At 36.3% G+C, this 15,321-nt stretch overlaps 1 protein-coding gene across 1 annotated transcript in view; it reads right to left on the bottom strand.

Moving 5' to 3' along the window:
* Positions 1-15,321, bottom strand: part of CPNE8 (copine 8) — a 260,545-nt gene that overhangs the window by 147,741 nt on the left and 97,483 nt on the right. The window contains exon 6 of the mRNA XM_043446546.1: positions 14,168-14,244. Within this exon, the coding sequence (XP_043302481.1) occupies positions 14,168-14,244 (77 nt within the window). The remainder of the gene's footprint in view (positions 1-14,167; positions 14,245-15,321) is intronic.

Below are 15,321 nucleotides of genomic sequence, written 5' to 3' on the forward strand. Positions count from 1 at the left end.
AGATATTCAATATTTCTTGTTAAACAAAGAAAAATCAAAGCTACATAAAGTTTTCAATAATTGAAAGCTCTAACACAAACATTCAAGTAGAGAGAATGTTACTTTTACTATGTTAGTTTTCTTTTGAGATCTGATTACTAATTCTGAATGAGGAAATCATGTCACTTCCAGAAAAAAAAAAAAAAAAAAACTCATGCAAGTATTTTACATATCTAATGATTCACTTATTTTAAATTTGATGTGTATATCTTCCTGTTTTATCTCTAAAATGTTGACAAAAATATGTTTTATCTTTAAGTATTGGTAAAATATTATTTCTAAGATTTTTATTAAATCAGTTATCACAAAAGGAAACTCATTGTGTTCACTGTTAAAATACATCATATGCCAAAAAACTGCAACCACAAATTTTGTTTATAATTTGAAACACTGTATTGAAGAAACTCATCTGTTATCCTGTAATTTTTAATGACATTTACTTAAATGCGATCTTGTTTTGTAGTTAAAATGTAAATTGTTGTTCAGTTGCTAGGTCATGTCCAACTCTTTGTGACCCCATAAACTGCAGCAGGCCAGGCTTCCCTGCCCTTCACTATCTCCCTGAGCTTGCTCAAACTCATGTCCATTGAGACAGTAAACACTAGCATTAAAAGAAAATCAAGATGGTTATTATCACAGTACAACCAATGATTTAATACACATTTTCTAGTAATAGAAACAAAGTAAACTGCTTAAAATTTCAGGATATTGAGATTTTCTTCAGAAGTAGTTAATTATTGACAGAAATGGTGCAATCCTAACTCTTAATATCAAACACAGGAAAAGAATCTAAAAAGCATGGGTATATTTATGTGTATAACTGATTCACATTGCTATACACCTGAAACCTCTAGGACATTGTAAATCAACTGTACTCCAATTTAAAAAAAAACTTTCAAATAAATAAAAAATTAAAAAATCACATTTGTCAAAAAATTTTTTAAAAGTTTGCTTGTGATAAACTAGATCTATCCATCTACCTACATAACCATTAGGTTGCTAATACTGCTAAAAGTATACTTTGCATTTGTAATACAGTAAAACACCATATGTAGAAACAATATAATCTAAAAATTCCAAGTCCTAGGAAGCAAAGTTGGAAGTGTGCAAAACAGACATTTAGTGAACTTAACAAAAAAGAAGCATAATAATGTGACTGTTTTTCTGGAAAATTCAGTCCAACATTTATTGAATTCTGCTATTTACAAGGTACAACAGATCTCTACCATACAGAGGGTACAATGGCTTATTTTAAAGTCTTTTCACAACTGTTATATGAAGAAAGGGATGGGAGAGGGAAGTAGTCAGCCTCTTGATTGAATTGTAGAAGGCTGTTCAGGTGCTTTGCACCAGCATGCTGAAGAACCCGCATGTATCATGGTTCTTAATATCTTCTGCTTCTGTTAGGTCCATACCGTTTCTGTCCTGTATTGTGCCCATCTTTGTATGAAATGTCTCCTTGGTATCTCTAATTTTCTTGAAGAGATCTCTTGTCTTTTCCATTCTATTGTTTTCCTGTATTTCTTTGCTTTGTTTACTTAGGAATGCTTTCTTATATCTCCTAGATATTTTTTGGAACTCTGCATTCAGATGGGTGTATCAGATGAGCATATTCAACCTTTATTTGTATATTAGTTTCACCAGAGTCCTTGTTTCAGTGCATCCTCTGATGAACCTCATAATGGTGCTATAACAGAAATTACTGTATGTATAAGCTGGAAGAATAACTAATAACTAAATAAGAACACCCTTTTCCACACCTGTGGCCACTGCTGAGTTTTCCAAATTTGCTGGCATATTGAGTGCAGCACTTTCACAGCATCATCTTTTAGGATTTGAAATAGCTCAACTGGAATTCCATCACCTCCACTAGCTTTGTTCATAGTGATGCTTCCTAAGGCCCACTTGACTTCACATTCCAGGATGTCTGGCTCTAGGTGAGTGATCACACCATCGTGATTAACCGGGTCGTGAAGATCTTTTTTGTACAGTTCTGTGTATTCTTGCCACCTCTTCTTAATATCTTCTGTTCTCTTAGGTCCAAACCATTTCTGTCCTATATCGAGCCCATCTTTGCAAGAAATGTTCCCTTGCTATCTCTTATTTTCTTGAAGAGATCTCTAGTCTTTCCCTTTCTGTTGTTTTCCTCTATTTCTTTGCATTGATCGCTGAGGAAGGCTTTCTTATCTCTTCTTGCTATTCTTTGCAACTCTGCATTCAAATGGGAATATCTTTCCTTTTCTCCTTTGCTTTTCGCTTTTCTTCTTTTCACAGCTATTTGTAAGGCCTCCTCAGACAGCCATTTTGCCTTTTTGCATTTCTTTTCCATGGGGATGGTCTTGATCCCTGTCTCCTGTACAATGTCATGAACCGCCATAGTTCTTCAGCCACTCTGTCTATCAGATTTAATCCTTTGAATCTGTGTCACTTCCACTGTATAATCATAAGGGATTTGATTTAGATCATACCTGAATGGTCTAGTGGTTTTCCCTACTTTCTTCAATTTAAGTCTGAATTTGGCAATAAGGAGTTCATGATCTGAGCCACAGTCAGCTCCCGATCTATGTTTTGCTGACTGTATAGAGTTTCTCCATTTTTGGCTGCAAAGAATATAATCAATCTGATTTCGGTGTTGACCATCTGGTGATGTCCATGTGAAGAGTCTTCTCTTGTGTGATTGGAAGAGGGTGTTTGCTATGACCAGTGCGTTCTCTTGACAAAACTCTATTAGCCTTTGCCCTGATTCATTCCGTACTCCAAGGTCAAATTTGCCTGTTACTCTAGGTGTTTCTTGACTTCCTACTTTTGCATTCCAGCCCCTATAATGAAAAGGACATCTATTTTGGGTGTCAGTTCTAAAAGGTCTTGTAGGTCTTCATAGAACCATTTAACTTCGGCTTCTTCAGGGTTACTGGTTGGGGCATAGGCTTGGATTACCGTGATACTGAATGGTTTGCCTTGGAAACGAACAGAGATCTTTCTGTCGTTTTTGAGATTGCATCCAAGTACTGCATTTCGGACTCTTTTGTTGACCATGATGGCTACTCCATTTCTTATAAGGGATTCCTGCCCACAGTTGTAGATATAATTCTGAGTTAAATTCGCCCATTCCAGTCCGTTTTAGTTCGCTGATTCCTAGAATGTTGATATTCACTCTTACCATCTCCTGCTTGACCACTTCCAATTTGCCTTGATTCATGGACCTAACATTCCAGGTTCCTATGCAATATTGCTCTTTACAGCATCCGACCTTGCTTCTATCACCAGTCACATCAACAACTAGGTATTGCTTTGCTTTGGCTCCATCCCTTCATTCTTTCTGGAGTTATTTTTCCACTGATCTCCAGTAGCATACTGAGCACCTACTGACCTGGGGAGTTCCTCTTTCAGTATCCTATCATTTTGCCTTTTCATACTGTTCATGGGGTTCTCAAGGCAAGAATACTGAAGTGGTTTGCCATTCCCTTCTCCAATGGACCACATTCTGTCAGAGACATTACTTTGCCAACAAAGGTCCATATAGTCAAGGCTATGGTTTTTCCAGTGGTCATGTACGGATGTGAGAGTTGGACTGTGAAGAAAGCTGAGTGCCAAAGAATTGATGCTTTTGAACTGTGGTGTTGGAGAAAACTATTGAGAGTCCCTTGGACTGCAAGGCGATCCAACCAGTTCATCCTAAAGGTGATCAGTCCTGGGTGTTTATTGGAAGGACTGACACTGAAGCTGAAACTCCAATAATTTGGCCACCTCATGTGAAGAGTTGACTCATTGGAAAAGACCCTGATGCTGGAAGGGATTGGGGGCAGGAGGAGAAGGGGACGACAGAGGATGAGATGGCTGGATGGCATCACCGACTTGGTGGACATGAGTCTGATTAATCTCCGGGAGTTGGTGATGTACAGGGAGGCCTGGTGTGCTGCGATTCATGGGGTCGCAAAGAGTCGGACACGAATGAGTGACTGAACTGAACTGAACTGATACTCTAGGTGAACACAAGCATCTACAACAGAAGACTGAAATGACCCATCACTCCTAAAGCTTACTGATCAGTGATAAACCTGGAAATGAATGATTTTCTTTTCATCAGAATATGGTACACCCATCCACTCAACCTGGAAATGGATGATCCTTTCTTTGTAAGAATATGGTACATCCATCCACTCAGTTACTTGTATAAGAAATCTGAAAGTCATCCTTGAAATCTTCCTCTTCAACCAAGACTATCAACTTATCAACAATCAAGGCTATGATGATATAATGAGTAATCAATGGAGAACTCAAATAACACTTATAAAAACAATAGCTCAGACCTGGTCAGAATACAGTCACAAACTACTTTTGTGGAAAAGTCTTAAGCCATTCTCATTTTTCACAATTTGAAAAATAGTTTTTCACCACAATAAAAAAAAGTTGCAAAAAATGTTGTTTGGAATGGATAAATCTCCAATATTTAAGTTTTCATACATGACATTCTTTCCATCATTTTTTCAGAAACAGAAAGTTAAAGTGAAAGTGAAGTTGCTAAGTCGTGTCAGACTCTTTGCTCCCCCATGGACTGTAGGCCACCAAGCTCCTCTGTCTGTGGGATTCTCCAGGCAAGAATACTGGAGTGGGTTGCCATTTCCTTCTCCAGGGGGTCTTCCCAACCCAGGGATCGAACCCAGGTCTCCTGCATTGTAGGCAGATGCTTTAACCTCTGAGCCACCAGGGAAGCCCTCAGAAACAGAGCCCATTCTTAAAAACAACCTGCATGACCAAAAAAGAAAAAAATCACCCTTCAAAGTATGTTTTTAATGTGTTCATTTCTCCTTATCTTCTTAGTCTGAAGTACTTGTCACCTCCAAACTAGATTACTTCATTAATAATTAAATAGCTGATAATTTTCTTAACTACCCACTACCTTTTTCTACAAAGAAGTGAATAAGTCATGAATTTTTCAACTGCATCTATGATAAAATTCAAATTATTAAAACAAGCCTATTTTTTAGTCTGTACCCTAATTTTCATAGCTTAAGTGCATGCTATAGCCTTTCAGTCATGTCTCACTCTTTGTGACCCCATAGACTGAAAGCCCATCAGGTTCCTCTGTTCATGGAATTCTCTAGGCAAGAATACTGGAATGGGTTGCCATGCCCTTCTCCATTTCATAGTTTATATCTATATGTAATTATATTATTTGTCATTATTCTTTAATGACTAAAAGGCAAACTCCATGAGGTAGCAAGGAAGGAAGATTATTGAGTGAGTCAATTTAAAAGACTTTTCTCAAAAGATATTGTCTATATTTAATAATGACAAAAACATTAATAATAACCACTATTAAGTGTTTATTAAATTCCAGTGTTCTCCATGACAAATGTATAATATTAAGTATTGCTACTTCTTACAACAATCCTTTTGAAAGTGTATTATTCATATGTTTCAGATGAGGAAACTGGAGTTCAGGAATTTTAAGTGATTTGCTCAAATTATATACCTAATAAATTATGAAACCCAGGTCTGATAGCCCCCAAAGTTTATGTATTATTAACTTCACTATGGTGGCTATTTACTTATCTATAGACTAAATTCTTCATATTAAATATGTGACACACATATATATATGTGTGTCTATATATATATATATCAGTTCAGTTCAGTTGCTCAGTCGTGTCCGACTCTTTGCGACCCCATGAATCGCAGGATGCCAGGCCTCCCTGTCCATCACCAAATGGCAAAGTAATGTCTCTGCTTTTTATTATGCTATCTAGGTTGGTCATAACTTTCCATATATATATATGTATACATACATACATATATATATACACACATATATATATACAAGCACACATATATAAAACACAGATGTATCAATTTTGTAATATTACATAGAAAGTAGCAGAGTTGGGACTTAAAACATCATCTGATTCCCAGGCCCATATTCTTTCTAACAAAATAAGCCAAACAGAGTAACTGTATCAGTCTAATTTTTAGAGAACTTAATAAAGTCAAGAAGACTTTGAAACAAAATTTCACCCCAAGTTGACTACATTTTCACATGCAAAATTGCACCAAAAAAAGAAAAAATTACTCAAACATGAGTTTGAGTAATTTGTATGTGGCTCACCTTTAAGACTAACCATTCTTCTATCTTTCTTTGTACTTCCCTCCTTCCTCATGTTGATTCTTGATCTTTACATACCCTCACGGCCTCAGCATAGCATTCAGGGCAAGGCTACATTTGAGACAGATCTCTAAGTCAACGCTTTAAGGTTCTGAGGTCTCCCTCAAGCCCTATTCTTTTATTTGAATCTTCTGCCTTACTTCCAAGCTCTCCTTCTTGTTTATTCCTCTTCCCAGATTTCTCCTGTTGAACTTAAGCATACAATGGGCTCTAACTTTGAACTCTGTGTTAGAACTGAGATTCCAATATGAATCAGAGGACTAAAAGCTACTCTTCCAATTATCACCTGCCTTCAAGTTCCTATCTCTGTACTCTTCACACCTCTTAGGATACTCATGAATCCTTCTTGGATTCCTCCTTTATTTTCTACTCATTGCCAGATCACAAGCTGCTATAGTCAACCTACAAAGAACATAACCTTTCCCTGTAGCCAAAAGATGATTCCATAACCCCTGGAATTTCCAGTCTTCCCCAGAGTAAGAATCTTCTTTCTAACCACAACTCATCCCTATCTTTTTACTTGATTCTTTTATTTGGAATCAGTCAAGTCTGGATGTGAGTAACAGGAACAAACAGGTATATTACATTATGAATATAGTAAATGCTTTCCTTCCAGAGGAGACAATGGCAATCATTATTAAACTGGTGCTGATTCTAGTATTTTGGAAGGTTTTGCAGTACCATGAATGAGATATCTAAAGATAGAGCCTCTCTGACAGATTTCTCTGAAGAAAACTGGCTATAATCTCACAGCATGAGAAAACACACTGCTGAGTGGGTTTAATGGTACATAATAAAGGGATGACGTAAAGAGAGAAGTTGATGAGTCATAGGAAGACACAGTAAATGTTGCAGATAAATTAAGCAGCACAAGACTCACTTCAGGAGTTCACAGAAAAGATTAAGGTGTAGGATGGAATATAAAAAAAGGTAAAAAATGTGTTTGCTCAGACATGAATCCAACAGAAAACACTGTTGGAAATTATGAAAATTATGAGATACTATGAATTCCTCAACATCAATTTTTAAAAATTCCACATAAAATTTCCTATAAAGTGCTAAAAATTAATTTTATTCTCATTAAAAATGAGAAAAATCTACTTTTAAAAGTGGCAGCAGTAACTAAAGCACAGAAAATGAATAGATAAGTTTATATTCAAATTCTGATTATTTAATAGGTTATCAAGCTATGTCCAAGAAACCATTTTTCCTTTGTAGTCAACATAACAATTTTCAAAGTCTTGATTAATAATAAATAATTTAAAGCTCTAGCATTGTTCAGTCACTCAGTCATGTCCCACTCTTAGCCACCCCATGGACTGCAGCACGCCAGGCTTTCCTGTCCTTCGGCATCTCCCAGAGCTTGCTCAAAACTCATGTCCATTGAGTCAATGATGCCATCCAACCATCTCATCCTCTGTCAACCTCTTCTCCTTCTGCCTTCAATCTTTCCCAGCATCAGGGTCTTTTCTAATGAGTCAGCTCTTCACATCAGTGGCCAAAGTACTGGAGTTTCAGCTTCAGGGTTAGTCCTTCTAACGAATAATCAGGATTGACTGGTTTGAGCTCTTTGTTGTACAACGGACTCTTAAGAGTCTTCTCCAAAGCTGCCAGTCAAAAGCATCAATTTTCCAGCGCTCAGTCTTCTTTATGGTCCAACTCTATATGGACCTTTGTCAACAAAAGATGTCTTTGCTTTTTAATATTCTGCCAAGGCTGGTCTTAGCTTTTATTTCAAGGAGCAGGCATCTTTTAATTTTGTGGCTGCAGTCACCAACTGCAGTGATTTTGGAACCCAAGAAAATAAAGTCTGTCACTGTTTTCATTGTTTCCCCGTCTATTTGACATGAAGTGATGGGACAAGATAACATGATCTTCATTTTTTGAATGTTGAGTTGTAAGCCAGCTTTTTCACTCTCTTCTTTCACTTTCTTCAAGAGGCTCTTTGGCTCCTCTTCACTTTCTGCAATAAGGGTGGTGTCATCTGCATATCTGAGGTTACTGGTATTTCTCCCAGGAACCCTGATTTCAGCTTGTGCTTCATAAAGCCTGGCATTTCACATGATGTACTCTTCATATAAGTTAAATAAGCAGGGTAACAATATGCAGCCTAGACGTACTCCTTTTCCAATTTGGAACCAGTCCATTGTTCCATGTCCAGTTCTAACTGTTGCTTCTTGACCTGCATACAGGTTTCTCAGGAGGCAGGTCAGGTGGTCTGGTATGCCCATCTCTTTAGAATTTTCCACAGTTTGTTGTCATCCACACAGTCAAAGAATTTCGAGTAGTCAATGAAGAAGCAGCATGTGTTTTTCTGGAATTCACTTGCTTTTTCTATGATCCAACAGATATTGGCAATTTGATTCTGGTTCCTCTGCCTTTTCTAAATCCAGCTTAAACATCTGGAAGTTCTTCATTCATGTACTTTTGAAGCCTGGCTTCATGAATTTTGAGCATTACTTTGCTAGCATGTGAAATGAGTGCAATTGTGTGGTTGTTTGAACATTATTTGGCATTGCCCTTCTTTGGGACTGGAATGAATACTGAGGTTTTCCAGTCCTATGGCCACTGCTGAGTTTTCCAGATTTGCTGGCATATTGAGTGCAGCACTTTAACAGCATGATCTTTTCGGATTTGAAATAAGTCAGTTGGAATTTCATCACCTCTACTACCTTTGTTCATGGTAATGCTTCCTAAGGCCCACTTGACTTCACACTCCAAGATGTCTGGCTCTAGGTGAGTGATCACACCATCGTGGTTATTTGTGTCATGAAGATCTTTTTTGTATAGTTTTTCTGTGTATTCTTGCCACCTCTTCTTAATATCTTCTGTTTCTGTTAGGTCCAAACCGTGTCTGTCCTTTACTATGCCCATCTTTGCATGAAATGTTCCCTTGGTATCTCTTGAAGAGATCTCTAGTCTTTCCCATTCTATTATTTTCCTCTATTTCTTTGCATTGTTCCCTTAGAAAGGCTTTCTTATCTCTCCTTGCTACTCTTTGGAACTCTGCATTCAGATGGGTATATCTTTCCTTTTCTCATTTGCCTTTAACTTCTTTTCTCAGCCATTTGTAAGGTCACCTGAGACAGGCATTTTGCCTTTTTGTATTTCTTTTTCTTCTGGATGGCTTTTACCACTGCCTCCTGTAAAATGCCCTGAACCTCCCTCCATATTTCTTCAGGCACTATACCAGATCTAATCCCTTGAATCTGTTTGTTACTTCCACTGTATAATTATAAGGGATTTGACTGAGGTAATACTGATTGGACTAGTGATTTTCCCTACTGAATTCAATTTAAGTGTGAATTTTGCCTTAAGGAGTTCATGATCTGAGCCACGGTCAGCTCCTGGTCCTGTTTTGGCTGACTGTATAGAGCTTCTCTATCTTCAGCTGCAAAGAGTATAGTCATTCTGATTTCAGCATTGAGCCTCTGGTGATGCCCATGTGTAGATGCCCTTGTGATGCTGGAAGAGGATGTTTGCTATGACCAGTGTGTTCCCTTGGCAATTTGGCAGTCCCTTGACACTGGTCATACTAAAATTCCAGATTTCATATTTAACATCACTTTTAAAAAGGCCATCTCTGAGGGTATATTATAATACAATTGCAGCTAAGAAGCGACAGACATTCTTCTCAATATCTTAGCCAAAAATAATTTAAACTAGGCCATTAATAGAGAAGAAAACAAGGGAATATTTTTAATAACTTGGAATATAAATGAGATACTATTTGGAAAACACAACTCTAATCTAAAACACTAAATCATTTGGATGATGTTATTTAAGATAAGTAATATATGGGACACAAGACTTTTAAAGTTCACAAGGAGCCATTTGTATTAATTGCAGGTAGATTATCTGTCTCAGGAGCAGTCCTGTGCTACTATTCTTAAGCCTATACCTAACCACACAGAAAAAAAAAAAGCCTAACTCTTGAACTAAATTGCCAAAGGTAATAGCTGCAGGAGAGTTTACAAATTCTCCAACTCCAGCTGTGAGAAATAGACCATGCAAACATCTTTAATGACAATCCTACAATATTATCTTTGCCCTAGATAGCTAAGTCTGGCTAGAGCTGTTCACAATGGAGATGAAAGATGGGAGAAAGCAAAATGGACTATGAGAAATAGATGTAAGATCTGCATGCTAAATATACTATACTATTTGTCCAATATGAACTTCATCATTTCTACCAGGCTTTCATTTATTCCACTATTTTTATATATCATGTGATAAAACAAGAAATCTTTAGAAGTTGTCAGGGAAAACACTTCCCTGACTTTGCATCAACTCCAGTACCCAACCTGGCTCTATCCTTTCTTCCAAAGCCATTCCCTTCTCCACTGAAATGCCGTATCTTCCAATAGTCCCATCTCTCCCTACCATCTGTCCATTAGATTTGTTCAAAATAGTCAAATCCATGGAAAAAAGGTGGCACTGACCAGGAGATAGCAGGAATAAGTGTGGAATCTGAACACATCCATGGAGTGCACCAGCTGCTATGAAGCCTTACTTAGACACTATGAGCAATACAGATTCCAGGCAAGCAATATTTCACTTTTGTCCTCAACCAAACCATGCTCCTTCAAACAAAAACTATGAATAGTTTAGACTGCTTTTCATTTGAAGTTGAGGTAAAGAGGTGGCACGCCATTTGAATAGAAGCTGTATCTTTTCTCAAAGCACTTGAACTTCCAAGACCCCAAGACAGAATGCTTGGCCAGTGGACCTGGTTCTTTAATTCACATGTTCCCCTTTCTCTAGACAAATGCCTTGCTCATAGCTAGAGTTTTTAAAGCTTCGCAGGTGGCACAGTGGAAAAGAATCCACCTGCTAATGCAGGAGCCACAAGAGACATGGGTTTGATTCCTGTCAAGAAGATCCTCTGATGTAGGAAATGGCAACTCACTCCAGTATTCTTGCCTGGAAAATTCCACGGACAGAGGAGCCTGGTGTGTTATACTCCATAGGGTTACAAAGAGTCATACATAACTGAGTACAGATACACACAGAGAGAGATTTTAATAAAACCCAGTATTTTCTCAAGCAAGAGGTGACTACAAAATATTTGTTTATGTGTTTTATCTAATCCAGTATCCACCTGGTCTGGAGTAACTGCTCAGGTGACAGAACATGTTACTTGATGCTTTGATGAATAAGTCCAAAATATCCTTCTACTAGCAAGCTAAATGCATTCACTTGTACTGTTGTACCGTCCTACCTCTGATTAATCTCCTCAGAACCCTCTCGTCTATTTCCTCTGTTCTCTTTATCTCAAGTATCTAATTTAATTCCTTCATGTAATAGGACACCATTCTACAATTCTTACAGTTTCTTCTTTGGTTCTTTTGGTAGCCAATTTATTTGCTATACTCAAACTCTACACTTCATTACCCATTTAGTACTAACACTTGCCTAGCTAAACTTACTTAGAAAATCAAAACATCTTCCACAATTTTAACAATAAGCACATCTTTAAGCCCTTTCGTTAATGTGAATGTATCTGATAAGGTTGCCCAATAAAGCCAAAGGGAGACTTTGAATATAAGATTAGTTACACATACTTAAAAAATGAATGAATTATATCTTTTTCAATAAGGTATAATATTAACACTTATGATAAACTTGCCTAAATTACAAAATATCCTATAAATGAAACAAAACATGTAGTTATAATGATTCATGTTGTCTGAAAAGGTTTCCAAGGTTTTGCCTCATTTGTGCTACCCCAGCCTCAGCAGAAGCTTAGAAAAATCTAAAGAGCATTTTATCCTTTCTGATTATGTAAAATCATTATGACTCAACTGTGGGCAAATAATCCCTACAACTGGCATATTCTGCCAATCATTATTCTAGGAATCTTCACTCCATAGCTTCTGTTGGTCTTGTGTAGTAGAACTTACTGAATTAGTTGAATAAGGACCACATCTTACACTACATTCTATTTAACACATCTTCCAGTAATATAATAACAACTTTTTGCATGTTTCAAGACTAATATTTTTTATTATTTATTTATCTTTCAAGACTAATATTATGCATGTTTCCATCTAGTCAAAGCTATGGTTGTTCCAGTAGTCATGTATGAATGTGAGAGTTGGATTATAAAGAAAGCTGAGTGCTGAAGAATTGATGCTTTTGAACTGTAGTGTTGGAGAAGACTCTTGAGAGTCCCTTGGACTGCAAGGAGATCCAACCAGTCCATCTAAAGGAAATCAGTCCTGAACATTCATTGGAAGGACTGATGCTGAAGCTGAAACTCCAGTACATTGGCCACCTGATGCGAAGAACTGACTCACTGGAAAAGACCCTGATGCTGGGAAAAATTGAAGGCAGGAGGAAAAGGGGATGACAGAGGATAAGATGGTTGGATGGCATCACCAGCTCGATGATGAGTTTGAGCAAGCTCTGGGAGTTGATGGACAGGAAAGCCTGGCGTGCTGCAGTCCATGGGGTCACAAAGAGTTGGATACGACCAAGAGACTGAACTGAACTGTACTGAAGACTAATATAAAGCTAATTTTCCATTGGGAAAAATTCTATGGTATTTAAGAGTTTTCTGAAATGAGTTATGATTTCCTTTTAAGGAAAAAATAAAATGAAATAAAACTGTTTAATACAATTAGCAATTTAAAAATATGAGTGAAATTTCCTTAAAAATCCCTGTTCTGTTACTCCAAAATAAAAATTCTACATTTTTACTTCTTTTGTTTTCTCTCAAAGAATATTAAAGGCACAGTTAAGGTGGCATTGAATAGATAATGCTGATTATTTTTTTAGCAAAAGAAAGGGTGTTTTAGTAATTTTCTAAGAATGCTTATAGGCCTACCTGACTAACCTAGACAATGCCATAAGAATTACATATGCTTAATAAAAATATGTATATTTTCCTTAGAGATTATTTATCATTGGTTTATTTAAGTGAGCAAAAATATATTTGAACCAAACCCTATAATCCTTCCAAATCCTACAATGATGTAAAAACAAATTACATGTGAAAACAATGTTTAAAAGGCAGTTGGTATGCAAAAGCTTTCTTACTGATATTCCACAATAATTTTCTAAGAAAATAAAGTTAAATAAAAGAAGTCAGAATTTATAGACTTCTTATTAACCTAAGAAAAACACATTAAGTATAAAGTTTATATACAGGGAATGTGAGAATGACACTTTAATCATTTCAATTTTTTTATGTCAAAGGTGAATAGATTTGAGGGGTGTTGACATCATTATATTATGAGTTTGAGATTCTTAAAAGATTGGTGAAAATAGAGACTTCAAAACTCTCCAAATCTTTAGACACTGTGGTTCAGTCTGCAGTTGCCTTAGATCTTCCTAGATCTTTTGATGTTTAAAAACAGCTAACTGAATCCAAAACATCAAAATTTAAGGATGGGAGAAGAAGGATGAAGAGGAGAGGAAAAGATTAGGGAGAAGGTCTATAGTTTGTTTACTGTCTTATTTGGAACTAGAGAAAATAGATCAGCCTATGCAATTAATCTGGAAATTAAACATTATTTCCATAACTGAAGGTGAATATGAAAAATATAATTCTTAGTGAACACCTTTTCTTAACATTTATACATTGCCTTCTTTTCAGACAATTTTTTTAGTAAAAATTATTATTAAAATCTCAGTCACTAAACATGCATTTATTAAACATAAAAGGTGGTACTACATATACTCGCTGGCCCAAACAAGTAAAATCTCTTCTTCAAAAAGTGCTGTATCTAAGAAATAATATTAAAACCAAAAGGAAGACAACATATTTTCTTGCTTAAATTTTCTCATTTCGTTTTGTGAACAGTCTGTAGCATGGTATATGACAGTTGAAATACAAATTATCCTTTATAAAAATGTCAAAATGATTTGTTGAAAGTAAAAAAACTCAAGATTTTAAAACACACATTAAAAAATGAAAAGTTAACATTTCATTGTCTAAAATTAAAAACAAAAAATACTTACACTATGGACTTTTCCAGGCGACTTCCCTGTGAACCAACAATCTCCCCCAATGTACAAAACACTTGTCCCAGAAAGTCCTAAAATAGATAAAAAGATTAAGGCTCTTACGTTCCCAAACTGTGTTTACATATTTTGTACATCATATCTGCGTTGTTTTCATTGTTAAGATATTGAATTCTCTAACTTCCAATAATAAACAAAATAAGCTCAAAATGCATGAATTTTAGCATATGATTGTCCCCTAAGTTTGCACAGCCTTCTGTTCTTTTAATCACTAAGTTGGTTTGTTATTATGATTGTTCAGACATTGTATTTGCTTTCTTTCTCTTTTTTAAATTAAAATGAAAATGGAAAACAAGTTCCAGGATTTGAATTCACAATTGACTTGACTTGAGAGCTCCCTGAAATTACTAAACTTTTGCCTGAGAAGGCAAATCATAAACGTATAGAGCAGTGGTAGCTAATACCAACAGTGCTACTTACAGAAAAGCCGTGTGATGGCATGGCCACAACTAGGATCCAGAGTTATATGCCAGATGTCTATGCCAGCACAACCACTGACCATTTATGAGATGGCAGTTATTATGCTGTCCAGTTTCCCCAAACACGTAGTTGCCCCCTTATAGAGCTATTATGAGAGAGTTATTATTGCATGAGATAATATTTGTAGATACTAAGAGTTATTACTGCATGAGATAATATTTGTAGTTACTAAGTGTCCCCAAATGGGTTAAGTATAATATTAAGTCTTATTTTCAAGACTCAGAATAACCCTGCAAAATGAGAGGTTTGTTACTAACACTATTAATAAATTTCACATATAAAGAGATAATTCATTAAGAGGTTTTCCTTCATGTTTTAAGCAATGAATAGCAGAGATAAAACTAACCCAGATATTCTGATTCAAGACTGAAATACTGCCTAAAGATTGAAATATCATAAATACAATGCAACTCCCCATGTTAATAAAATAAGGGTTCCAACACCATCCGGAAATGTGCGTCAAGAAAACATAGAAGTGGTTCAGGGAGAGGCACATCATGGCCTGTGTATGATCCCAAGCTGCCTTAAAGTGGCAGGTCTGTCTCAACTGTACTGTGAACTGGCGCAGGAAAATTCCTAAGAAAGAATGATAGCAAACAAAATGCTGTTTT

This window comes from Cervus canadensis, chromosome 25 (assembly GCF_019320065.1).
Source record: "Cervus canadensis isolate Bull #8, Minnesota chromosome 25, ASM1932006v1, whole genome shotgun sequence".
Classification (NCBI taxonomy): Eukaryota; Metazoa; Chordata; class Mammalia; order Artiodactyla; family Cervidae; genus Cervus; species Cervus canadensis.